This window comes from Fukomys damarensis, unplaced genomic scaffold (assembly GCF_012274545.1).
Source record: "Fukomys damarensis isolate Sample0158 unplaced genomic scaffold, DMR_v1.0_HiC HiC_scaffold_37, whole genome shotgun sequence".
NCBI lineage: Eukaryota > Metazoa > Chordata > Mammalia > Rodentia > Bathyergidae > Fukomys > Fukomys damarensis.
This window is the reverse complement of record NW_022900949.1, coordinates 23,568,882-23,595,655: the sequence shown is the minus strand read 5'-3', so window position 1 is coordinate 23,595,655 and position 26,774 is coordinate 23,568,882. Positions and strand designations below refer to the sequence as shown.

The following is a 26,774-nucleotide window of genomic DNA, read 5'->3' as shown; positions in this document are numbered from 1 at the left end:
ATATATATAGTATGGTCTGTCCAAATATACACTCAGAAGCATTTCTCCTTTTTGCATAAGTTAATAAGAAGGCAAGAAACTTATTTATGAAAAAACAAGTGGCAGACAATGAATATATCTCCTCTTTTTATTCAAAAATTTACAATAGTTTATACACATAAATCACAAATGGATCAGCTATTTCATAGACAAGAGGAATAGAATTCCTTTTGAAAGAAAAGAATATTACAACATTGTAGTGATAAAAGTTCTTAATTAAAATATGTACTCAGTTTTGTATCAGAACATTATTTACTTAAGGGCAGTAATTAAGTGTAATTCACCTGATACTTGTTCACCTCACTGTTAATACTAAGCAGCATTTATATTAGTGGCCAGAGGCCCACACCTATAACAAGACCCCTGGGTATCAATCCTAGTTTACCCGTTTGTTGTCAGCTCTGTGGTTTAAAAACAAGTTGCATAATCTTCCCTTGCCTTATTTTTGTCATCTGTGAAACAGTCGTAATAATAATCCCACCTCATACACCTCTCATGAGGATTAGATTAGTGCATGCAGAGTGCTTTGAAGAATGCTTGGGATAACTGTAAGCATCTTAATATTTGCTGGCTGAAAAGTAGGAGTGAGCAATGATGAAAGGCTTGTTGTTTTAGGAAGGACACTCTTTCTATCAACATTTAGAATCTGATTTTGTTCCACGCCTTCGTTTTCACAGCCAACTTCTTTGCAATGTCAAGACTGCAGAAAGCTCTAATACAGCACACAGCTCTGCAGAGCCGTGTCCGCAGGGTTTGGGTGCCACTGTCTTGGCTTCGGCGTCCCCCCTTCCTCACAGTGACCCCTGGATCTCCTGTTTTCAGGACCATCTCTGAGACCCCCTATACTTGCTACCTCAGGGTAAGCATCAATCATTCCATAAGATCCTGCCTTTCTACTGAAAATCTCGGAGTCCAGCTGAATGATGACCAGTTTTCAGTTTAGGGAAAAGGAAGAAATAATTTAGAGAGTAGGAAATGTTTCCCAAAGTCAGTGAAATCTAAGTACACAGTAGTCACCCTGTCTTCTTCTAAACTAACACCTAGCAAAATATAATGCCCCCATCCTAAATGTGAAAAATAATGAAATATCCTGAGGATAAAATAAAAGAATCAAGATATCCTTTTTTAATTGAGTTTATTGGTACATTTTATGTATACAGTACAGTTACATTCATCATTGGGATCTTGTACCTTTACATGACAGGTCTTATTTTTTCCCCTTGTCCCTGCCCTCCCTTCACCTCTCCTCCCCTCCCCTCCCCATTTACAAACACTTTATCTCCATCTTTTCATTTTCTCACAGTAATAAGGTAAAAGAAAAGAAAAAAAAGATATCCTTTTTTATAAAAGCTAGTTTCACACCTCTCACTTTTCCTTCTTAAAAACTCTGTGTGTGAGTCCTGAGTGTCTTTCAAGCAGTAATGATCTGGAGTGAAAACCAGTGGCCCAATGACGATGATGATTTGAGAGCAGCCTCACTCTGGATTCACCTTGAACATGGGAGATCACAAAAGAGTGATTGCTGAATATAAAGTTCTTGAATAAATAAATATACAAACAGACCCCTGTAGAGCTTGACTTTAAAACTTCCCTTCTTTACTTAATTTAGGTTTAAAGCTTTTCTTTTTCCTGCTCAACATGAGTGTTCCAGTGCCCTCACTTTGCTCACAATTTTAAAGTAACTGCGAGGAAAGGAGGGGAAAGATGATGCTGAGTAGAAAATTAATGAACATCTTGCTCTGGTGAAATAATTAAAAGTGACTTATTTTTAACAGTCAATGGTAAGATCGTGTGTAGCACTATATAATGTGAGGGTGGCTAAATGTTTGATGAATGGATACGTGGGTAGAAGGAAGGGGGGATGGATAGATGGATTAATAAAGACCATATACTCTAGTCTTGATATATGGGTGAAAATCCTGAACAAAAAAAAATGTTCCTTTCTTCATTCTGGTGGTCAGTGCAGATAATACAGTGTTATCTAATGTTATAGCATGCAGTAATGATAGGTGGTATGAGTGATATAGAGGCCAAATGATAGAGAATTACTGCTGTGCTAGGAATTGTCAGCAACAAGCCCTCTACAGGTGACTGTTGAGCAAAGACCTAAATAAAAGGATAAAACAACCATGCAAGCATCTTGAAGAATATCAGTCCAGGCTGAGAGACCAACAAGGCAGATTTACTAGGAGGCCAGGGCATGGCTGGAGCAGAGAAGGGTGGAGAGACAGTGATGGTGCACGTCACACAGAAGCTGGGCTTCAGAAATGTCCACTCCATCCCAAGGAACTTACTTGTGTGAGATTAACAAGTCCCACAACTTTTATTTTGGCAATAAAGGTAGAACCTACTTTGTAGGGTGACTAAAGATTTGGCAGATACATGTCGTGTGCTTTAAACGGTAATTCTTCATGGTAACTCAACAAATATTAGAAATGATTACCATCGCCATCATCGTTGGCACCATCGCCACCACCATCATATTAATTTCATTCCCTCAACAACTCTGGAAATTTGAGGCACTTAGAAGTTGCATTATATAATACCGGCCATGCTGGTTTTCTTATTGATGCTGAGTGGCATAGAAACCAAGCCGTATTTGGCTGTAAGCCCATAAAACACTTCTAACTTCCTGACAGATACCTTGCTGGTGAAAGCAACCATACAGCACCTGACATATCTCCAAGGCAGTTTGAGTGTTCACTGGTTACGAGCTTGTCAGAGGCCAGTGAGACAACACTCAGCATGCCATGAGTTACGTGAAATTAATGGGTTATTTATGTGAGGCTCCAGGAAGAACAACATCAAGAAACCCTGGAATTCTTGGCTGTGGGGTGTTTTAGTGATACTATTTTGAAATACATAAAACATTGTAGCTCCTATTTTTTAAAAAATGTAAAATCCTCACAATCTCCATGCTTACAAACTTTAAAAAAATTTTTTGAGATTTGGAAACTTATTAAGAGGAGGGAGGGAAAAGAAATTAAACCTTAGCTACAAATTTGTAGAACCTGAATGAGATACAGGTTAAGATTCTTTACCTGATTATGTAGGATTCTTTTTATTCTAGGTTTTCTTATACACTGCAGTGCACCTTTTTGTACCTAGCAATAAAATTTTCTTCCCGAATTTATATAATTTCTTAAATATACACTTTGTGTCAGAGCCAATTCCTATCTTTAAATTAAACCTGGTACTTTAAACTAAACTTTAGCTATTGGCTAGGTGAAGTGGCCAAGGCTTCTCAAATGAAAAAATAGTTTTGCCTGAAGTAACTACATTCCTGTAAATATCATTTATTGATTCACATAAAGTGCCAAGGTCATGTCTAAATTAAATTAATTAAAACTTTTAAAATTAATACGTACAAGATGTAACCAAGAATATGGTGAAGGCTTAACTTTTAAAAATTATATAACGCATTGGTAAGCGGGAGGAAATAACTGTTTTTGAAGATGGGGAGCATTTTGAATGTCTTGAGAGGCATTAATGGCAGTGTGTAATAAATTTTTTATTCAACCAATGATGTAAGTATGAAGTATGTTTACATTCATCTTCTAATAGTCTAAATGTGTTGGGACATGAATTCAGCATCTTTGGCTCCAGTCTTGCAAAGAAAGTACTCAGGGTAAATAAAGTTGACTCTCAGAACACTTCTGAACTTCTTGATTAAGACAGTCTTACAGCCTCCATCATCGGCTTCCTGTCATTGCCAGCTTTAACCCTCGCTTTCTTTACTACTTCGACCCGGTTTGAGACAGGTACCAGGACAGGGGCTTCATGGCCATGACCGACCATCCTTATTGCTCTTCCTCAAGCTTCAGAAACATGTAATTTACTTCTCTAAAATCAGGAAATAAGTGTCATTCCTGGCCCAGTGCCGATGTTTAAACCAAAGCCCTATATATATGGTCAAGCTTTATATATATATATATATAAAATTTATTTTTTTAACCACTTACTGGAGGTAGAACCCTGGCCCTCTGCACTGAACTAAATCCTCTGTCCTTTTTATTAATGGTTTGGTTTTGTTTTGATTCTTTATTTTTGAGACAGGGTCTCACTCAGTCATTAATTTGCCAGCCTGTTCTTGAACTAGTATTCCTCTTGCCTCAGCTTACAGGAGTATGGGGATTACAGGCGTGCTCTGCCATGCCTGGCTGAGTTTATTATATGTTTAATCAGCTATCTTAAATTACAAACTCAAAGCCATGAATGGATCTAATTACTTTAATATTGTATTCAAGTAAACCATTTGTAACATACCTGCAAAATATCAGATATTGCTTTATCCTTCAATAAAGTTGAGAAAGCATTTTAACATTTAAAAGTTCTACATTTAAAGATGTAACTTCAATCTTATCATATTCATGAAAGTTATAATTACTGGAAGTATACTTGATTATAATCCAAGCACAATGATGTGACTTGGTGCATATTACTAAGAATAAGAATTTATTTGAGCAGATTTTTTCCCAAGGCTTAAATAACCCTCAAAATTTCCCTAGGTTCAAATGGAGACAGCTATAAATCTGAATGCTAGCATTACCTTCAGTTGGTGTAATTTACATTAGAATTTGTTTCAATTACAATGAAGTTTTCCAGACTTCTTTTTTAAATCAGTAAAACCATTACATAAGGTATTGTGGCAAGCTAGCATTTCAGTTTTACTGAACTATGTTTTACCTACTGTTTTCTGTTCAAAATAAGTATTTTTATCAAGATTCCTATTTTATCCTCACAGATACATATTTCTTATTTGCCATTTAACAATTGAAATATATGTTCTTTAGTCCTGAAATATTAGTATGAATATATTCTAATATAATAAAAATATAAGCACCAGAAATATGAAAAATAAAAATAGATATGGAACTCAAAAAATATACGCCTATTTAGACCAAACAGAAAGTGGTTACAATAAAATCTATAGATATTTATAAGTGAATAAAGATCAAGGCAGCGCTGGAAACAAATCTGTGTTATATTCCATGGGACGCGACACATGCAGTGTGTTTCCTGTAATGTGTGATTTTTCTGGAAACCTCATCCTCTGAATGATGTGGAAAGAAGAGAGCTTGTGGGAATTAGGGTCAGGGGAATCCACCATAGTCATAGGTAATGCAGTCACACAAGACCAATATAAATATACAGTGGCAAGCATTCAACTCAGCACCGTCTTCAGGGGTGGCGAACCTGGCATGCGTGCCACAGCAGGTTGTTTGTTATCTTTGGAAGCTCTGAAAGGTTCGCCATCACTGATTTAAAGGGTTGAAAATTCCCAGTTATTAGAAGGATTAGGTAAATGTCTCAGTTTGCCTTAAAAAAAAAATAGCAGGGTGGGTGGGAAATAAGGTATCCTGATGGAAGACTGGTAGTAAAAGTTTAAGGTTGTAGAATTACACCGGCAAGGGCAAAGCACCTCCAAACTGAGCAGAATCTTGCAGTCTATAAATATTTCCCCATGGGAGCATGTGGAGAAATTTGCCACAGAACAGCTGGTGAAGAAGTTCAAGCTGGGCAATCCTGGATTCCTCTGTGACTTGCTGAGGAGCTCAGCTGTATGTGTGTGTGTGTGTGTGTGTGTGTGTGTGTGTGTGTTGCACTTTGTTTTCTTTAGCTGTACCTTCATTCCACAGATGTTATCTTAGTGGAAGAAACCCTGTATGAATCAACATAACTTCTGTGTTACCCTGAACTAATCCTCCCTTCCACTGATGAGTTGTTTGTGAACTCCATTGCTTCCCAGGAACATGTACTGGTTTCATATCAAGAAGGCAATAGAAGGAAATTAATAAATACAGAAGAACGAATGGGTGCCAAGGGCAGGCCAGTCGCAGTTTATATGTAATTTCCTTTAAGGGGGAAGAAAGATGGGATTCTCGAAGGATGTGAGCCACATGAGTCATGTGAGGAGTTGTGTGGGAAGTTGCCTAGGAGGAATTGGGAAACAAAGAACTTTAGGTTGTTGATTAAAATGTCAGAATGGAGTTCGGAAAAAAGAAAGCAACTGTGGTTTGAAGTTCTTTCCACTGGCTTAACTTTGGTTTTTTTGGTCTTTAGACATTCTCGTGATAATTTCTGGAAAGTCACTGCATTAACGAGGGCAACTCTGATTGCCCATAGTGTGGAACAGACAGAAGGTTCATTTAAGGGTGCAAGGAATCTCATGAAACCTAAGGTCAGGAATGTAGACCAGCTTTGGGAGGGTGTAAAACCACAGACTAAAAAGTGAGAGGAAACCGTGGCGTTTCTGTGCCTCTTGCTCATTTAGCTCCTTCTTTCTACTCATTCGTTTCTTTCCTCTTCGTGGAACCAGATTTCTCATCATATTTACGCAGAAAACGTGGCTGTGTGGTGTACAGATGCCTGCATACACTGCTACAGACTTCATTATTTCCTTATAGCTGTACATTCTCAGGTTGACCTAACCTGGGTCAGTCACAACACCAGACTAGTTAACCGTACTCAGAAGGCAGGGAGAAGCATGGTTTCTGAACACAAATGCGTCTGCTGGAGACCCACCCTAGGTACCAGGTTGATGAAGAGGAGCTGGGTTACAATAACCAGGTGTCTTATTTTCTATATTCTTAGGCTTCCTAGAGATAGTAAATAAATTCCTCCAGAGAGTACTTCCTATAAGCAAACAAACCAATCCAGAGCCCTCACCCCTGTTCTCCTTTTATGACACTCTTCTATTTCCGGGAAGTGTTCTACTCCAGTCACCAAGTCCGGATGCGGAGATAGTAACAGTCTCTGTGACCCAGAGTGTACTGGAATTACCCAAAATAACAAATCGAAATTTCTGTGCAGAAAGCCTGATAAAGGCTGCTTTCCACTGTTCTCTGTCTCTCCTCTCTGGACCAAACCGAGGTTGCCCTGAAGAGCCACCCGGGTGGTATCGTGTCCTCCTACTTTGAGGATCTGTGACTGCAATAGTCTGTTCAGTGCAGTCATCTGCCCATCTTGACCTCACAGTAACAAAATAATAACCAAACCTACAATAAAGCACAACGCACAGTAAGCTCACTGAAAATCTATTCATAGAGCATCGTATCACCCACTCAGCAAGTCTGAATAGAGTGCTTCCTATAAACAAGTGTGGAAGCATATTACACAGATATATTGATTATTCTAATAGATGCCAGTCCTATGTCTAGGCAAAAATCATGAGTCGAAGTAGAGTAGTACAGCGGGAATGGAGAGGGGGAGATGAGTGTGGGAAATATTCAGGGAGACATGATCATTCGGTTGGTGGCAGTGGTGCCAGTCGTCATGGCTGCTTTCCAGCGGGCAGGAAAATACAAGTTGAGGAAAGAAGCAAAGAACACAGGCCACTTCTTTTTTCAAAATGTTTCCTTGAAGCTATTGTATGTCAATTTTACTTATAGGTGTTTAGCTAAAATTTAGTGGCATACTCAAACCGTGAGGAATTCTAGGAAATGCGTTCGTCAAAACTGTTATTACAAGGGAAGAGGAAGAAAACAAATATTGAGAACTAATACCATACCACAAGTTCCCAGAAGATAATTTGTGAGTTCCCAAATATGAAAAGTTATGACTTTAATGTATATAAACATACTTTGTTACCTACTGGAAATTGGATCTGCGGCTAGCAAAGTTCATGGATACTCAAATCCCTTACATAAAATGGTACTGTGTGTGCATAAACCTGTGCACATCCTTCTGTATACCTTGTCATCTCTAGATTACTTCTAATACCTAACACAATGGAGGAGCTATGTAAATAGCTGTTATACTATATTGTCTTGGAAATAATAACAAGAAAACAAATTCTTTCCATCCTCAGGACTGATGCAATTTGTTTCCAAATATTTTCCGTTGGAAGTTGATTGCATCCACAGATGGGGGATATGCAGAAATGGAGGACCACCTACTGCCTATTAAGAACTGATTAAAAAATTACTATTCCACCTCATGGTCTCTGCTGTCCTTCTCCACACATTTTATGTTAAAGTTGCTTGTTGCTTGATTCTCTGCAGTCTTCATGTATCCTTGTCTCTCTAATTCAAAAGCTTAAGCCTCCCTTATAAGCCTACCACCTCACCAAGATTCCTTTCATTTTTTAAATTTAGGTATAATAATTTATCAGTTGTTTTAAGGCATATCAACAGTCACTTTGTTAAGTTTTAGAAAGGAGCTTTTCATAATCTAGTAAGTGAAATCGTATATCGTTTTTATTTACATGTATGGTCAATATTGAGATTAAATCTCTTTAAAACTAGTATGCTTTTTAATGGCCACTTCTCTTTCTTCTCTTGTGAGCTGCCCATTCATTTTTTCCCACATTTCTTTTACCCAGCTTTCTTACATTGATTTAAAGGTGCTCTATCTTCACGAACTATGTTAACTTTCTTTTATATGAAATATTAAAAGTGTGTATGTACAATGTTTTTCATTATCTTTTTGCTATCTTTCCACATCTTTTCTAGGACATTTGGTGAAAATATTTTTTATCTCATTAATTTAATCATAGTTTTCCTTTATTCCGTCTTCATCATGGCTTAAGAAGCATCCTGATAGTAAATAAACATTCTTGATTTTTTTTTTTTGTATTCCCTAACTTCGTAATTTAGTGAGGCATTAGTTTTCTAGGGCGATAAAAGCACAATCCCACAGACTGGATTAAACTGAACTTTACAGAGATCTGCATGTAAACGAAATGAACAGGTTCCGGTTTCTGTATAATCTGGTCACAGGCAGCCCCCCTGGTTCTTGGAAGATATGAGGTGGGGTGGTGGTGGGGGTAAGTATCTCCTTAAAGATTTTCTTTTTTGGTCCGGGGGCCAGGGGCCAGGGATTTAGGTCAGTGGTACCATGCCTGCCTTGCAAGCACAAGGTACTAAATTCAATCCCAGTACTGAAAGAAAAAAAAATTTTTTTTGTCCAAATATGTTTTCATTTGGGGTATCAAGGTTGAGGCTTCAGAATATGAATGCAGTGGTACAGTCAAGCCTCCAACAATGTTATGGGGCTTATATTGAAATGTCCTTTAACTATATTCTTTTGACCACTCAGAATTTGGCTAATTTTAATTATGCTTTATATTTTTGGTTTTTCCTTCTCCCTATGGGCCATACCTAAGAATATGCTAAGTCTATTCTTTTCCCCTTTATAAAATACTGGTACATTTGGCAATCTTAGTTGCATAATCTACAATTCTCTTTTTAGTCTGTTGTGCTTTGCACTAAGGGAATACTCTGGAACCATTTTAGTTGCTTATTTCTTAATGGTTAATTAGAATTCTCTTAATTGTCCTACTCTGGTGGAAACTAAAACGTGGAATTATCCTGATTATTAGGACTCCCAGGAATTTGTTTGGCTGGGTGATGCTTTCATTTCCTTAATTGCTTTTAACTGTAAGTGTGGACCAATGTATTAAAAGGTTCTTTTAATCTAAACAGTTACTTGAACTACTTTTAAAAATAAAACAGTAAAAACTGAAGATGCTAAGAAATTAATAATTTTATCATTTAATAATTGGTAATTTTAGGGCCGGGGATTTAGCTCAGTGGCTCTGCCACCTGCCTCACAAGCACGAGGACTGGAGTTTGATCCCTAATATCCCCAAAAGAAATATTAGTAATTTTACTCCCTTTAGTGTAGTTTCAGTTCATCTTTAGGTTGATTTAAACTGGGATTTTGTGTGTGTGTGTGTGTGTGTGTGTGTGAAATCGCTGATTGAGTGTTATCTCAGTATATATTAAACATCAAAAACACATTGTGTTTGAAGTTGGAGCAGAGCACAACTTTATTTGAGCACTGGAGGCAGAAGTTGTAGAATGTATGAAGAATTATGAAAACACAATTTCATATGGATTATCTCTTCAACAAGGGAAAATGCATAGCCATCTTGTTTGCATAATCACAAAAATTCTGCAACTCTGGCTTTCCAGGATCCCAGAAAACCTATTTCTAGAAACATGTTCTTTGCTCACTTATAAGCCCTTCGTTCTCCCTTAGTTCAGACGCTGCTACCCACTAGAACAAATGTGTTTCTCTAAAGAGGCAGAAAGTCGTTCGGCTTTCTTTTTTTCTCTCTCCACCTTCTTTCACTTTTTTTTAAAAAATATTTTTTAACGTTTAATTTTAAACAGTGTTTGAAATGCATTGTTGATTGTGACCGTCAGTCTTGGCTGCAATTTAAAATCTCCAAAGTCTCGTGGGAAACTGAGAAATGATCTGCTTAAGCCCCACTCCGGAGCAATCAAAGCATTCTCTCTGCGTGTGGGGTCCGCATAGCACTTTTTAAAATGTTAGATAATCATAATGTGCAAACAGTAATAAAAGAGTATTTTAATGTACATTTTCAGCTTAACAATAAAAGAAAATGCTTCCCTGATTTACTCCACAGAAATTGAATACATTACCTGTGCTTTGAAAAATCCCGTACTTGCTTTTCTCCAATCATGAGCTTTTCACTTCCGCTGGACGATTTAATCCCCTACCTCTTATGATAATGATCTGCTGGACTTATTTTACAACTCTTTGCATTCCTAAATAATATTATTTAATTCCCCTTCTTTTGTCCTCATATAGTCATCGTGTAAAAATCGTGTGTGGTCACTTCTTTTTGAGCTCTGTGTTATTGAAAGTGTTCACTAAGTATGGAGCTGTGACTCACTTATTTCATCAATTATTTGGTGCAGTCATGAATGAGACTCTCAGATTTTAATTCTACTATAACATTTAACGTTTATGGAAGCAAATGTTAAGAAACACCTCATTCACCTGAGATTGTGGTAGTTCAGTCTTGTGCTAGGTTGCAGGCCAAAGTTATGGCACAAACCAAAAAAAAAAAATCAGTGTTCTGTGATAAAAATTTGTTTTTTCCCTCTCCTGAAATTGTTTTATTGAAATATAACTGCGATGGCCAAAGTGTATTTAATGTATACCACTCTGGGAGTTTGGGGCTGAATATGCACCATGAAACAGTCACCATCAGCAAGGCCATAAATGTGGACATCGCATCTCAAGGTTTCCCTTAACCCCTTGATTATTTTTTTTATTTTGTTTTGTTTTTTTTTTTTCGGTACCAGGGACCAAACTTGGGTCCTTGCCCTTGCAAGGCAGGCGGCAGAACCACTGAGCTAAATCTCCGGCCCAACCCCTTGATTATTGTTGTTGTTTTCATTTCTAAATGGCAAGAGTGCGTAACGAGCCAGGCGTGACGGCACACGTCTGTAATCCCGGCTACTCTGGCGGCTGAGGCTGGAGGACCACAAGCTCAAGGCCAACCTGGCCAACACTGTGAGAATCTGTCCCAAACTAAAATACAAAAGTGCTGGCCCAGTGTTGCAGCCAGGGTTTAATTGCCAATGTGAGATGGAGGAAGGAGAACACTCAACAAAAGGAATACCTTTTAAACAAATACAGTATGGTATTATTAGCTCTAGATATTGTGCTGCATTAAAAGAAATCTAGAACTTACTTTGCATAAGTGAGATGTATTGTTTAAGCTTTGACTCTATATTTCTACTTTTCCCTAGACCTTTCATGTATTTATAATTAATTTCATGGTAATATAAATGGAATTGTTTACATTTGTTTTCAGATTGTATGTTGCTTACAGAAACACTGATTTTTGCCTGTCAAGTTTTTTCTTAAAACTTTACTATATTTTAATTTAATTTTTAATTTAATTCAGTGGTTATTCTATGGCTTTTTAAAATGTTTTTACATGTAATATCATGTCTTCAAATAGATAATTTTACTTCTTTCTGCTTTTGGGTTTTGGATCCCTTTTTTTCAGTTTATCCTGAACAGGACTTCCAGGACTGTGTTGAATAGAAACAGTGAGAGTAGATATTTTTGTGTCTCTTTTGGAGAAACTTTGCCCATTTTTTAATCAAGTTGATGTTCCTATTGTCCTTGAGATTTAAGCACTTATTTTTGAGACACGGTCTTGCTCTGTAATTCAGGCATTTCCCAAATATAAGAGAGCTGAATAGAAAGGATTACAGATAATACATCCTATGATTAGACTAGTGTATATTTATTTTATTTAGGAAAGCATTACTTGGACATTATTTGACCGTAGAATGTGTGTATCAGTTGAAAATTATGCCACGTGTCCTGAGACCTTAAGTAATAAACGAAAGGAGCTAATTTATAAGGTCCGAATCAGATTATTCAGCATTTCATAGTCTCTCGTTCATCACAAAAGTTGCTGGGGGGGATTTAGCTCAGTGGTTCTGCTGTCTGCCTTGCAAGTGCAAGGACCTGAGTTCGATCCCTTGTACCAAAAAAATAAAAACAGGAATATAAAAACAGGGCCAGGGATTTAGCTCAGTGGCTCTGCAGCCTGCCTCGAAAGTTCAAGGTCCTGAGTTTTGATCCCCGGTACCAAAAACAAAAAACAAAAAACAAAAAAAGGAAGAAGAATATAAAAAACAGGGTGTCTGAATCCATCTACATTTTTAGGAAATCCATGTATTTCCTGGTGTAGGGGATTGTTTCTCTTTTAGTACCCATGTCATTGTTTCTGTAATCCTTTCCACACTCTAGAGTAGAATCAATACAGACCAATAATAGATGCAATTAGATGGGTGTGGTATTGCACACCTGTAATCCCAGTTCCCTGGGAGGTGGAAGCAGGGGGATTGCAAGTTTGAGGCCAGTGTAGGCAGTATAGTTAACGTTCTTTCAACAAACCAAAGAAACATACATCCTGGAAACCAGTTTTACTTACCTTAAATAATCAATGACAGTTTTGCTAATGGTTCTGGCATGCTGAGTCAAGATGGAAGAACCAAGTGTTTGGAAGAACCAAGTGTATGAGCCCATTTGGGGAAGAAAACAGACTCCAAGACCTAAGCAGCGAGGGATCATGGGACTTTGCTCCAGTTAGCTGTCCATAAGATGCCTGCAAGTCCCCTGCCATTTCTGGATGTCTTGGTACAAAGCTTCATTGTAAACGGAATAATATTTGGTCCATCTTTGGCCAGTTACAGATCAAACAGCTACATAACATGATCTTGGGATCCAGTGTACGGGACATTGGAGTGATCCGTTCTGTCTGTCTGTGGGCTGCATTTCTCCCCAGCTTGGCGGAGTCTGTTGAACTGAGAGGACCTGTCCACTTGGACCTCATCAACCCTCTCTTTATCTGCATGTCAGACTTCTCAGATTATGCAGTTCCGAGCCAATTTACCAAGTCAAGAGCATTTGCAGGTCTCTTCTCCTGCTTCTCCCTCTGATAGTTGAACTGCAGGGCGAGTGTGAGAACCCTAGAAGGGGTGGTTATGGAGAAGAGATGGGCTGGGTTCGTGTGTGTATTAGAGGTGGACCTGTGAGCATGATCCCAGTAAGTGCTGTGAGTCCGGAAGCACATTCATCTTGTATACCTCGAAAAGAACTTGTTTTCCCAAACCTTCACTGTTTATACCTTTTATCTATAAAACAGTTTCCTACTCACTGCATAGAAGGTGCATGACCCTCTCTTGGCGATATGTACACTTCAGAAATACATCTCTACATTTCAGTTAACCCTTCCACACCTTCCAAGTCAACAGCCTAACCTCGTTGCCTTGTTAAGTTTATATATTCCATGCTGAAGAATGTTGACATTGTGATTTTTTCCGCAATCTCATCCCATTTCTGTAGAGCCAATAGTACTCAACACTTAGTAACTAACTCTTGATTTCTTCATTCTAGATGAAGTATAGATGTTCAGATGGGAATGCCTATGGCTCGAAACTCTACAAGTCAAGTTTTAATCTCTTAATATTCAGTGACTTTAATGGAATTTAAAATTTAATGGCATTTTCTCTCATAAGAGAAATAGGTATTTGAGTAGGTGAAAATTACAGTCAGGTTAGTAGTCAAAATAGTTTATTCAAGTATTTATTTATTTTAACAACATGAATTTTCAATAACCTAAGTTATGCCTCAAGATAATACCCAACACTTGTAGCATTTAGGGATCGAGATTATTTGAATATTTCCTATTAGGTTACTTTGGGGATTTTACACATATTGGGATGGAAATAAGATTTATTTTCTCTCTATCACTCTAGAATGGGTGGAAATGAAAAAGCAACAAATAACCAAAGAATATTGGTTGATTCGATAAGATAGAAATAGTTGTGTTCAATTCAGTATGAATGTACAGTTTGTCATATAACACAATTACTTGACTGTTTATCTCTAGTATGTACTATAAATTTTATGTTTTGTATAAAACTTACCTGAACATAGAAAATATCATGCCTCAGACAAATGCAGGAATCTTTTGAGCACAGCTCCTTTTGCCTTTCCCCGTCAGTTGTGCGTGACTTTGAGTTTACTGTGCAGACCTTACCTTACACTGCACGGCTAGTGAAGCAGAGGTAAACCTTCAGCAGAAGCGCACTTCCTTCTTACAACAGTGACTAGCAAATCTTAATTAGGGCTAAACACAACATAGCCCATACATTACAATTTTCTTCAGGGTAGAGTTGGACAGCCGTGTGTGCATAGATAACCCTAATGACGGGCCAACTGTTAGTCATTATGTTTTCCTAGGAAGATTTCTCTTTCTCTCTCATAATTTCATGGCTCATGCCAAATTCACCTTCTTTAAAAGGAGCATTTATTATGTCAATAGTCCATATTGCTTTAGATCCCCTTTTGCTTAAACTGTCTTTTCTTTCAGCCTGTGTGATTATGACAGACCTTCTTATCTATACAGCTGTCAATAAAATGCCTCTGGGAGGCTGAGGCAGGGGAATTTTGACCTGGAGTCCAGCCTTGGAAACTTAGTTATTTAGCAAGACTCTATCTCAGTGAAGGCAGATCTTTTAGAGGTTTCAGTGACTCCAACAGCCTGCTGTGGTGTATGTGCCATAGGTGTGCTGCCCCTGCTATTTTAAATTAATGATTGTTTGGGGATGGATGGATGGATGGATAGACGGACAGACGGACGGATGGGTGGGTGGGCGGATGGCTGGCTCAGTGGATGGAGATGTAGCTGCTCAGTACAAATGCTTTTAGTTTCCCTCAATAGTTGTGCTTTTGTACATTATCATATTAAAAGAGTATATTACATCTCAGAAATTACCTTAGACAATGACTATCAATTTTATCCAGTTTGTTTATCCTTTTAATGTTTTTCACAGTGGGAAGTTTCCTTAAAACTATTTTTTAGCTACACAATACTCTAGGAACCATTTTATCTGATGCAGCACTTAGCCCTCAGATCTCAGAGCATGTTCACAATGCACGCGTTCAACACTATCTACCTATTTGGAGTGCAGTGGCAAAAGCCCAAGCAGTTCCATCATGTTTAAATACAGCTCCACAGATAATGCACACTTCCCAAAAACAGTTGTATGCTATGGGAAGGGTGAATCATATATTGTAAACAGCCAGCCATCTCCAGGGTATGGCTGAGGAAGGATGAAGGCGTGATAGCTTGATTGAAGACCCAGGTAGAGATGAAAAGATATGGGCACCTGTGGACCATGCATAGATGTGAGGTCTGTTGTGAGTCGGGGGTAGAGAAATCCGCTGTCTTGTAGCGAAATCACAAGGTCTGCTCAGCATCTAGAAGTCAGTGAAAGGGACAGGTTGGAATGTCGCTGTTGGGTTCTTGGCCCCTCGTGGCATTGAGAGCATGGCAGTGAATATGACCCTCGAAGAAGAGGGCCCAGAAATGAGTCAGGTTCACAGTGTGCTCGCCCGCATTGGAAGGCTTGGACTGGGAAGGAACCAGGCAGAGGACAGGGTGTGAAGAGATGTGGGCTGGCTTCCCAGAGCCACCTTTGATGCCAACAGGTTGAAGGACACAAGATAAAGAGACTTGGCATATCAGATGCAACAGCAGAGTTCAGAGTGGGAAGGGTTAGTATGCCTTTTAAAGGGCAAGTTAGGGAACCGTCACATATCTGAGAAAATAGTATTTTAGGAACTACAATGAAGTAAGGTGTGAAACTGTAAATGTTTCTTTGTACATAAATCATAGCCGTCCTTGTCAGGTGTCTTGGTTCTGAGTTTTGTGGGTGTTAATATTTGTTACTGTCTCCTCTTCCTTTTTTCCTAGGTCTTCTAAACATGATTTTTGTCAAAGGCTTTAAATTAGTAATGTGAAATATGAAGTGCCCACAGGTTAGGGCTCCATAATCTCTTGTTCTTAAATTAATGGAGAATTCCCTTTAAAATCTGGATATTTAAGATATAAAAACTGAAAGATAAAATCAGAGGGTCATGTCAGAAAGGAGAGTTCGGTATGTGAATTCCTCTTTCATTCAAAAGTGAGAAAAGTGTAGAAAGCCACCTTTTTTAAAAAAAAGTGAAAAGTAAATCTTCAGTATATAATTTAGCACACACCTTCCTTTGTATATTGCAAACAGTCACATTTTTTATATTTTTTATATTTACCTTAACTCTTGCCATACACAGATAACCCAGTGACTCTCACACTTCTGATACTTTTGAGTCAAACTGAACTTTGCTATGGGGGAGATCACCACGGTTACCGTTTCGCTTAGTTGTGTTGTTATCAGTTGCCAGATGTGCACTGCCCTCCTTTCAACCTTGAAAGTTTTTTGAGCAGAAGATAAAATTAAATGATCATAGTTCAGAGAATGAAAAGCGTTGTCGATTCGTGGACATTTGAAAATACTGACCACGTAATAACACATTGTAAGCAGTGTTTAGATTTTCTTTGATTTGCAAAATTTGCCCCCGTAGTTTTTTCTGGAATGAGAGAGCAATGATGTAAAATAAGCAGTTATCTGTGAAGACAAATTTAGGGTGAATGATCAATTTACTTCTTATTTTCCCAAATGTTTTCCTTCGAATAAATACGAATGTTTCAGTTATGCTAATTTTGTAATTTGTTGCCACACTTGCTCATGAGAAAACTAAGAAAGGAATTTTATAAAGCAAATCCTAAAGTAACCACTTCATTTCAGTTGAGTGCTCTGGCCTGTCCTTCTACTCTGTTAAATGTCTGCCCAGAACGGTAAGAAATTTAAAAGGCTACCCACTGAATCAGTATATCTAATGGTAATATTAACACACCAGTCTGAGCTGGTACTACTTTGAGTGTCTTCTGACAAGAACCCATAGATATCTTGAATTTTACCACTAACCTTGCTGAGGTGCGTCTTCATTGCTAGATTAAAAATTCCTCTAAGGTGAAAAGTATCCCAGTATCCACCCACTATAATATCAGATAATTGTTCAAAATATATTTCAGAAGTAATAAATGGAAGGTTATAAATTGAAGGCCTTGCTAGCTGCAAATATATTCTACTTTGTATTAGAGAGTGATTATTATTCTTATTTAGATCACCATTAATGGCTAACCTGAAGTTACAGATTTTTTTATAAGAACTGAGGTTCAAGTCATTATCTTCATCTATTTATTTCAACTGCATATCATCAATCAGTATAACTATAGAGGATATTGCCTGTAGCTGGAAGTAAATCTTTTTCTTGTAATGATGAAACTTTGAAACATACCTATTATAAAAGTATTGAAAAATAATTTATCAAGGTAAAATGAGTAAGTGAAAAGAAAATCCGTGTATTAACAAGCAAAGGGAAACTATGTTTGCATAAAAATTCTCTCTATCATTGAAAGTACTCTTTAATATTTCTATTTTTATTAAGACCCTCAGCTACTAATATATGTTACTTTTTATTAGAACACAAGGAAAAGAGATTGTATGTGTCACAGTGCTTTGTTAATATTTGAACCTACTATTAGACAAAATGCAATTAACATAAAATTTTTACTAAGGAGCATCATTAGGATGAAATTCATTTATGAGGCTTTTATTAAAAATGTTTCAAATATCAAATTATTAAAATTATAATACAGAAAATGAAATCATGTCATAGAATGTGATTCTTACTTATTACAAAAATGCAAATAAGTTTTTAAAAAGATTCATTATTACTCTTAACTGAAATTTGCAGAGGGAAAGAAAATGTCTAAGTTGTATATCCAAAAGCAAGGCATAAAAACCTGATTACGGGCAAAAGCAAACTTTGCAGAAACTGAAATGATTTGTGGTCCTGGACATAGAATGTGGAATCTGGGGCTGGGAGTTTTAATCCCTATGATAATAGGAGAGCTGTACTTCAACTCTTCACATAAAATCTCAGCCTTTCGATTACTAGAAAAATTGCTGCACATCAGGAAGACCTCCAGAAAAGGAGTGGCCTGTCCAGAGGCTTAGAAAGTGTGAAAAACAAAAGTGAAATCCATACTCTAAACTTGTGCCACCTCACATCGTACATGATGTCAGGATGACAACTCCAAAACAACAACGTGACACGAAAATTGCTGGAACAATAGAAACTTTTGAGCAAGAAGGAAGCCAGTGTGAATGTATGGTGTCAAGATTATTTGCTACTAGGATCATAAAACAGTAAAAAAAATGGAAGCATGGGGAAAAAAGCAGAATATTAGATTGAAATAACTGAATTTAACTTCTGGAAAGAAATAAAATCATCATTAAAAATAAATATCCGTGGAATAGTTAAATAAACTTATCAGAGGTAGAGATGAAGAGTAACCTTAGGGGAGTATGAGTCAGTCACCAAGACGCAGTACCTGAAGGCAAAGGTGAAACAGCATGAGCCAGAAACATTGAGGATAGAATGAGTACATCTAATACCTTCCTAATGAGTGTTTAAGAAGCAGAGGACAGAAACGGGAAGCTATTTGAAAATAATATTAGAAATACTCAATAATTTGAAAATTGCAGCCCAGGGAATCCCAGGACTGGCATCAGGAGGCATGAAGTAATTGGCATCAAGAATTGATACATTAATTAAAACATTCCATTTTTAACAATGAATTATAAAGCATGGAATGATTAGAAAAATGTGTTATTTTCAGATCAGTTACAGTTTTTTTTTCCTTCTTCAATACACAGTAAGTTGGTCCATGAATGCTCATGATTTTACTGGATTAAATAATCACTTCTTATGCCCATATTATTTTTCAGATCTTTCCTTCTTTTTTGAATCTTTCAGTTTATCATGCATTAGTTTCAGGATTTTAGGACTCTGTAAACTTTTTTTTTTCAGCAAATAAATATCTACTCTGGTTTGTTTTATTGCCATATTCTGCTAGCCAGATAATCTTCAATGGTCTGTTATGTGCATTAATGTTCTTTCTTATATTATCATTTATAGAATATATGAGAGCATTTTTCATTTCCTATATTTCCCAGCCAGCTGAATTGTTACTGTTTGTGTCACTTTTGGCTGAATAAACATACCAAAAATGACTAAACACATGCAATCCAGTCTCCCACTAAAATAATCTCCCTTTTGTACTTAGCACATTCTAGTCTTAAAGAAGACTACTTAAAACTGTTGACTGTTTTCCTTCATGTGTACCTGGTATACTTAATACACCATAGAAAATGTGATTACTGTTTGGTTTACGGAGGTTCAAAACATCCACTTGATTTCTCTTCATATCTTCACAGTTCTATATTGTTAAGGGAAATAAGCCATAGTCTGAAGTGTAGTCTATTTTAGCCATATTTTTAATACACAAAAGAGCCAATTATTTAGACTGAAGTCAAAGCACATTTTCCCTGTGGGGCAATTATATGGCTTCTTCTCCTATAGCATAGAAAAATAAGATAATCGCAAATGCACAGACTTGCATACTAAGCAGTACCCACATACAGCTCTGGGTTAAGTGTAAAGTCTCTCTAGTGCTAATTAAAATTTATATGGAAACATTTTAAACTATTGTGAACATGACCTTTGAATTTTCATCTTACTAGTTGCCCAAAGTTGAAATATTCGCTGCTACTTTAGGTGCCCTCTGTTCATTGTTCATATTTGGATAGGCTGAATTTTACTATTAAGTTTTATTTTTCTGGAAATCATTCAGGTTTTAGCTGTTATGGGGAAAATCTAATGAGTACAAAAGTGTACTTTTAGTCAAGCCTATAGGATTTTGTTTGTTTGTTTGTTTGTTTTTTGGTACCAGGGATCAAACTTGGGTCCTTACACTTGCAAGGCAGGCAGCAGAACCACTGAGCTAAATCCTCAGGCCAGGCCTATAGGGTTTTAATCTTTTCATTCATGGGAACAGTGCCTAAATTTAAGTGTGTTAGTTACTATTCTCTCATTGCTGAAACAAAATCCCTGACACTCAGAGGGGAAAGGGTTTATTTAGCTCACAGTTTGTAGAGTTCTCAGTCAACAGTGAGCTGGTTCCATCCAGGATGGGTGGCAGACAGGCGTCACAGAGGAGAAACAGCATGGAGCACACAAGGGAGCAAAGGCCACCAGTGACCTTAACAGCATCTTCTGCCCCTTTTGTCCCATCCAAACTACCAGGATGAGGGAGGTGCCAAACCAGTCACTCATGTGTAGTGGTTTAGTAATCACAGCCCCTTACTCCCAGCATCACACATTCCACACTCAGCCACCTCCAAAAAAGCGTGAGGCTTTGGATGAATACGTAAACACAAGCCATAACAACCGTAGGCCCACCAGCTGAGAGGCTGTCAAAGTATGTGTAAAAATGAGATTGGTGAACTTCAAGTTGTTGAAATTGATTTAAAAATAATTTTAGAATTGCAATGTAATTTAACAAAGCTAGGAATTATTATCATTTGTCAATATAGCAATTAAAATTCAAATATTTTAATATGTCACTGTGACATGATTCATTTAATTCTTTTGGGAAGATGCCCAGCAAAGGGATGACTGGGTCAAATGGAACCTCTAGTCCCAGTTCTTTGAGGTATCTCCATATTGATTTCCACAGTGGTTGCACCAGTCTGCACTCCCACCAACAATGGAGAAGGGTTCCTTTCTCCCCAAAGCCCCACCAACATTTGTTTTTGGTATATTTCTCGGTAGCAGCCATTCTTTGTGGGGTGAGGAGAAATCTCAATGTTGTTTTCATCTACATCTCTCGAAAGACCAGTGGAACATTTTTTCATATATTTACTTGCTTCTTTTACTTCTTTGTCTGAGAAATGTCTGTTGATTTCAGATGCCCATTTTTGAATTGGGTCTTTATATTTGGGGGGGCTGGTTTTTTGAGTTCCTTATATATTCTAGCTAATACTCCTTTGTCTGAGGAGCAGCTGGTAAAAATTTTTTCCCACATTGTAGGTTGTCTCTTAGTTTTATTGATGGTTTCTTTTGCAGTGCAAAAGCTTTTTAGTAAGATGAGATCCCAGTTGTTGATTCTTTCTGCTAGTTCCCATGCTACTGAGGATTCACACATCCATGTTTATAGTGGCACAGTCTGTAATAGCCAAAACTTGGAAACAGGCCATTTACCCATCAGTTGGAGACTAAAGAAGATGCATTTTTTTTTAAATAAAATGGAGTACTACTCAACCATAAAGAATGAGAAATTAGAGTTATTAATATGAAAATGGATGCATATTTAGGGTATACTCAAGTGAAATAAATAAGTTATGCATGTGTAAATACCAAATAGTTTCTCTGGTGTGAAAAACTATAATTGTACATAAGATCCTAATGGTATAATTTACAATGTGAAATAGGAAGAAAAGGGCTTAAGGTTTAGGGGAATTGGAAAGGGTAGGGGAAAGGAAATAAGGGAAAAGAAAAAATATGAGAAAACAAAAAATGGAAATAAATTATTTGTAAATAGGGAAGGGAGGAAGTGAAGGGAGGGCAGTGACAAAGGGAAGAAATGAGAGCCAAGACCTGTCATGTAAAGGTACAAGATCCCAATGATGAATGTGACTGTACTGTGTACCTAAAATGTACCAATAAACTCAATGAGGAAAAAAAAAATCAAATATGTGAATTGCTTTAGAAAGTCTATTATCAGTTCACTTTTCTAGTCTCCCTTTAAATGAAGCCTTCAATAATTTTAACCCACATTTCATAAGCATCCTATATAATAAGTGTTAGGAGAGCACAGTGAAAATTTCTGCTTCTGTAGACCTTGGAATAGAGAGGGACAGACAGCCGTGTGAACCGTCTTAGCTGAAGGCCCTAATTCAGGAATCATGTGGTTCTCAGGGGACATGGAACTGAACGTGTCAGACCTTGAGGCAAAAGTGACAAAGAGACAGGAAGGGGAGGAGAGAAAGAATGGCTGTTCTACCGGCTCTGAAGTTGAGCAGCAGGCTAGCCAGGGTGGGCAGAGGACGTAGCATGGGTACCTGTGGAGAAAAAAATGAGAAAATGGAATATACTTGAAACCTTCAGCCGTAGGATATAATTGAAAAGTAGATGCAGACATGAAAAGCCCAGAAAATGGAACTGAAAAACTAAGCGGAGACCAGTAACAAAGGATCTGTACTGCCTTCCTGAGGAGTTGGCGTTTCTGTAATAGACAATGGTCAGCATTTGAGTGGTCAAAAGATATTTCAGAAGTTCTGTATAATTTGCTGAACAAGAAACAGGTATACTTTTGGCAAGTGTTAAAATCATGACTGCTAAATAATGTGGAATGTATAAAATAGCAATGTAATGTTAAATGTAATGAAAATATTAACTGACTACTGCTTGCTTTGTTTTTTCCTTAGTTGGAGAAACTGCCAAGATTTGCTTAGAAGACACCGATTTTTTGTGCCAGAACAAAAAATGCATCGCTTCCTACCTTGTTTGTGACTACAAGCCAGACTGCTCCGATAGGTCAGATGAAGCTCTTTGTGGTAAGTTTATCTCATCTGCCGGCCGTAATGAAGCCAGCTGAGCACAGATAGTCATTCACCCTGTGAGTAGAGTAACACACTGACACCAGGGGCCAAGAAGAAATGTTCTTTTCGTGCACTAGAGTAGGTTTAGAATTGCCAAAGCATTGCCCTCAACTTTTCTGTACAAACTGCCAAACAGCAGTCTCTCTCTCATCCTTTTTACTTCATACTGAAAAGTGCAGCACATAACTTACAAAGATTTCCAATCCTAGAATCATGATCAGAATGAAAATGGTCAGAGACTGAACTATGTTTGTCATGATTGTTTCCTTCTTTTTTTAAAAAAAAAAAAAAAAAAGATTGTGTAGATGAGCCTAAAATGACCTTATTAACTAAGAAAACTGAAGAAATACTGGTTTAGTGACAAATTTTGTCGACTTCATTGCACTAGAAAAAAAGACGATACTTCCTGCACAACAACTGATCTTGCAGTTGTACTCTACGAGACTTTAATTTTACATAACATGGCAGCACACAGCAAGGTAATAGCCATCATATGTAGCCCTGGTTTCTACTAAAGTTGGTGTTCTAAGAGGTAGCATGGCTAGAGCTTCATGAAAACCAGCAAGAGTTATTTAGACTCAGCCTCAGGTCCTCCAGGATGTCACACAAAACTCATCCGAGTGGTCAAGCAAAGTCTCAGACTCAAAGAGGGAAAGAAAGTAGACCCTGTGTCTCCATGGGAAAATGTCACAGGAATGGAGGAATTCATGTTGAGGTTCTTGGAGACAAGTTGTAGCTCAAGCATATTTAAATTTTTAATTTTTAGCTCAAAACATTTTCTTTCTCTGGCAGCTTACATTCTCTGGTGATGCTTCTGAAGGACTCATTTCCTTTCTTTCTTTCTTTCTTTTTTATTTTTTTGCATGTGTTGTTATTTTCTTTTAGTTGTGGTATGACTTACTGGAAATCTCTGCAATAGGTTGCAGTCTGCTGTTTGGTGCTATGGCTCAAGGTTGAGGGGGGAAATAAACAAACCTAAAAGTTAGAACTAAAGAAAAAGAAACTGGGGAGCGAGGATGACCCATGCTGGTACAACCAGCAAAGGCACTGGTCAGTCGACACCACTGATTTTTGTTGGTAATCAACTGGGGTAAAGGGGAACCACATGCGAGGAGTAGACTGTGTGCAAGAACATGCGGTCATGCAATGACCACAGAAATGAAGAGAAGGCCATAACGGAAAAAGACAAAGCACTCTTGAATTAGGAACAGAATACACAAAATACAGGATTATAATTAGAACACTGTCCTTCGAGTTAAGGTTTTACTTGGGGGAATAGAATTTGGATGCAAATTACTCTAACCTAGGCTTCAGCCAGACTCACTTCTCAAAACAAGCCCACTGCGGGGTTAACTGTGACCTGCACCGCTCACAGCCTGTTTTGGGCATAATCGGTATTATGGACCCCTCTGATAACTTTTACTATTTGAATGATTTTAAGTGTCCAGTTGTCTCATATTTTAATTTTAGATGAAAGGACAAAAAGAAGTAACAGTGTTATCACATTTTTAGAGTGTACTTTGAAAACTACAGCATTATGAATGTTAATTTTATAAAATACATGTATGTACAAATTTGTGAAGAACTCAAAAGTAGAAATAACTGAAGTGTAATTGTACTGACCTGAATAACCTAGTAAAGAGAAAATGACCACTGTCAAATGCACATAGAAAAGGTAATATAGATATTAAATTACCTCCCTTTCACTTAAAATGCATAAATGTATGCACACTCCAGGAAAAGAAAAATTTGTACAAATATTTTAATGCTGAACTTGAGACATCATGAGATTAATACAGGTCACCTTTGGGCTCTGAAATTTCAAGAGGTGCTCAAAGTGGTGGCCAATGACGTCCAGATATTTATTAGTACAGCGAACTGTGCTTGGGGACCTTGATTAGTGGGATTGCTGCACAGTAGTGAGATAGTCAGCAGTGTAATGGGTTTTCTGCAATATACGACATCCTCTAGGGTTCCCCATAGGAGGGTAACACTATCTGTTGAAAAGCCTTCATGCTACTTTTCTTTTCCTCAAATTTGTATACATTTTTTTAGCGGAATCTGTATATAAAAACATTTTATATAAGCATCATAGTCATCCATTTATTCCTATTTCTTTATGTTCCAGAAGCAATTTTTAAGAAATGAGTATTTAAGACAATGTCTTAGTTTTCAGGAATTCTCCTTGAACTATATATATAAAAAAATAAGCAGGGGATAGAAACAAAATACAAATAATTTGGTTTTAATTTTTAAAAATTGCTCCTAAATGCAAAGATTTCTCATTGACTCTAAAGTATAACAAACATTGTCAGCAATAAAGTTACCACCATTCAGTTGGGGATTGCAAGTGAAGAGTGTGTGTATGTGTGTATGTGTGTGTGTGTGTATGTGTGTCCCTGCACACATTATTTGCACTATGTATATAGCTCTACAAAAATAAGAAAGAGCTACTAAGCATTTCGGTTGTTCACATCTTTGTGATACCTGTGTTATTTTGTTTGCTTTCTCATTTTTTCTTCTCAGGCTGCCTTCTATGAGTTTTATTTTTCCCACAGCTGTTTGAGGTATTGACTTGAAAGCAAGCACACAGGCCCAGTTTTTCTTTTCAGAAACTCAAGTCAGTTACATACTCATATGCAATTAGTGTTACCCAGAGTTTTGATGGATCACGCAGGAAGTGTTTAAATTTATGGAAACGAAAGGATGAGGTTGCTAACTGGTCACTTTTTAAGAAGTTCTTGATAGATTTCGTTCACACCCATGAAGAGCACTGGGCAGCACACACACACACATCAGGAGATGAATTAATTGTGAAAATCTTCTTCATCGGTATTTTATACTGCTGGTTGTCTGGATGCTTTGTAGGCAGTACAGAGGGATTCCTGCAGCCAGATCATCTGTTGCGCATAATGGAATAAATGACAACATTTCCAAAGTGATATTTAGAGAAATGTTAGGCATAAATTGAACTTTGGGGTTATTACACTGCAGTCTTGATTTTGACTAGGACTCTCACTTTGCGGCAGTTATTCAGATTCTCAGATATTGATTTTTCTCATCTCAATAGTAGACATAACAACTATCCTACTGAGTGCTATGAGATTTAATGAGTAAACTGAGTAAATGGATATACTGAATTAAATGAAATACCTTTTCAGTGTTCCGGGGTTAATAATGTTAATTTCTTCTATTTCATTATTTTTATATTTGAAAAATCTTTCGGTCATAATGTCTCTTTACATATCTGTATACTATCAGAAAAGAAAGACAGCTGTTTCTTGTAGCTAAATTATTACTGTGGGTTATGAATAAAAACAAAATTCTTTTATATCTCATTTCTTGTTGCGGAGGGGCATGTTTTATGACATTTGTGATCAATTCTCTTTAAAAATAGTCGATAATTAAGGATTCCTTTCTCCCCACAACCCCACCAACATTTGTTATTGTGTGATTTCTTGATAGCAGCCATTCTTTGTGGGGTGAGGTGGAATCTCAGTGTTGTTTTCATCTGCATTTTTCTAATGATCAGTGATGTGGAACATTTTTTCATATATTTACTTGTTGCTTTTACTTCTTTGTCTGAGAAATGTCTGTTCATTTCAGATGCCCATTTTTGAATCGGGTCTTTATATTTGGGGGGGGCTGGTTGTTTTGAGTTCTTTATATATTCTTGATAATAGTCCTTTGTCTGAGGAACAGCTGGTAAAAATATTTTCCCACATGGTACATTGTCTCTTAGTTCTGCTGATGGTTTCTTTTGAAGTACAGAACCTTTTTAATAAGGTGAGATCCCAGTTGTTGATTCTATCTGCTAGTTCCCGTGCTACTGAGGATTTGTTCATAAAGTCTTTTCCTATGCCAATGTCTTCCAGAGTTCTGCCTAACTTACCTTCCAGCAAGTTTAATGTTTCTGTTTTAATATTTAGATCTTTAACCCATTTGGATTTTAATTTAGTGCATGGCGAAAGATAAGGGTCTAATTTTAATCTGTGGCAGGTTGACATCCAGTTTTTCCAACACCATTTATTAAAGAGGCTATCTTTCCTCCACTGA

The 26,774-nt window shown here is 37.3% G+C and overlaps 1 protein-coding gene across 1 annotated transcript in view; it reads left to right on the top strand.

Annotated features, from left to right (window-relative positions):
* Malrd1 (MAM and LDL receptor class A domain containing 1) overlaps positions 1 to 26,774 on the top strand; it is a 638,235-nt gene that overhangs the window by 428,561 nt on the left and 182,900 nt on the right. The window contains exon 29 of the mRNA XM_019205159.2: positions 22,545 to 22,697. Coding sequence (XP_019060704.1) covers positions 22,545 to 22,697 — 153 coding nt within the window. The remainder of the gene's footprint in view (positions 1 to 22,544; positions 22,698 to 26,774) is intronic.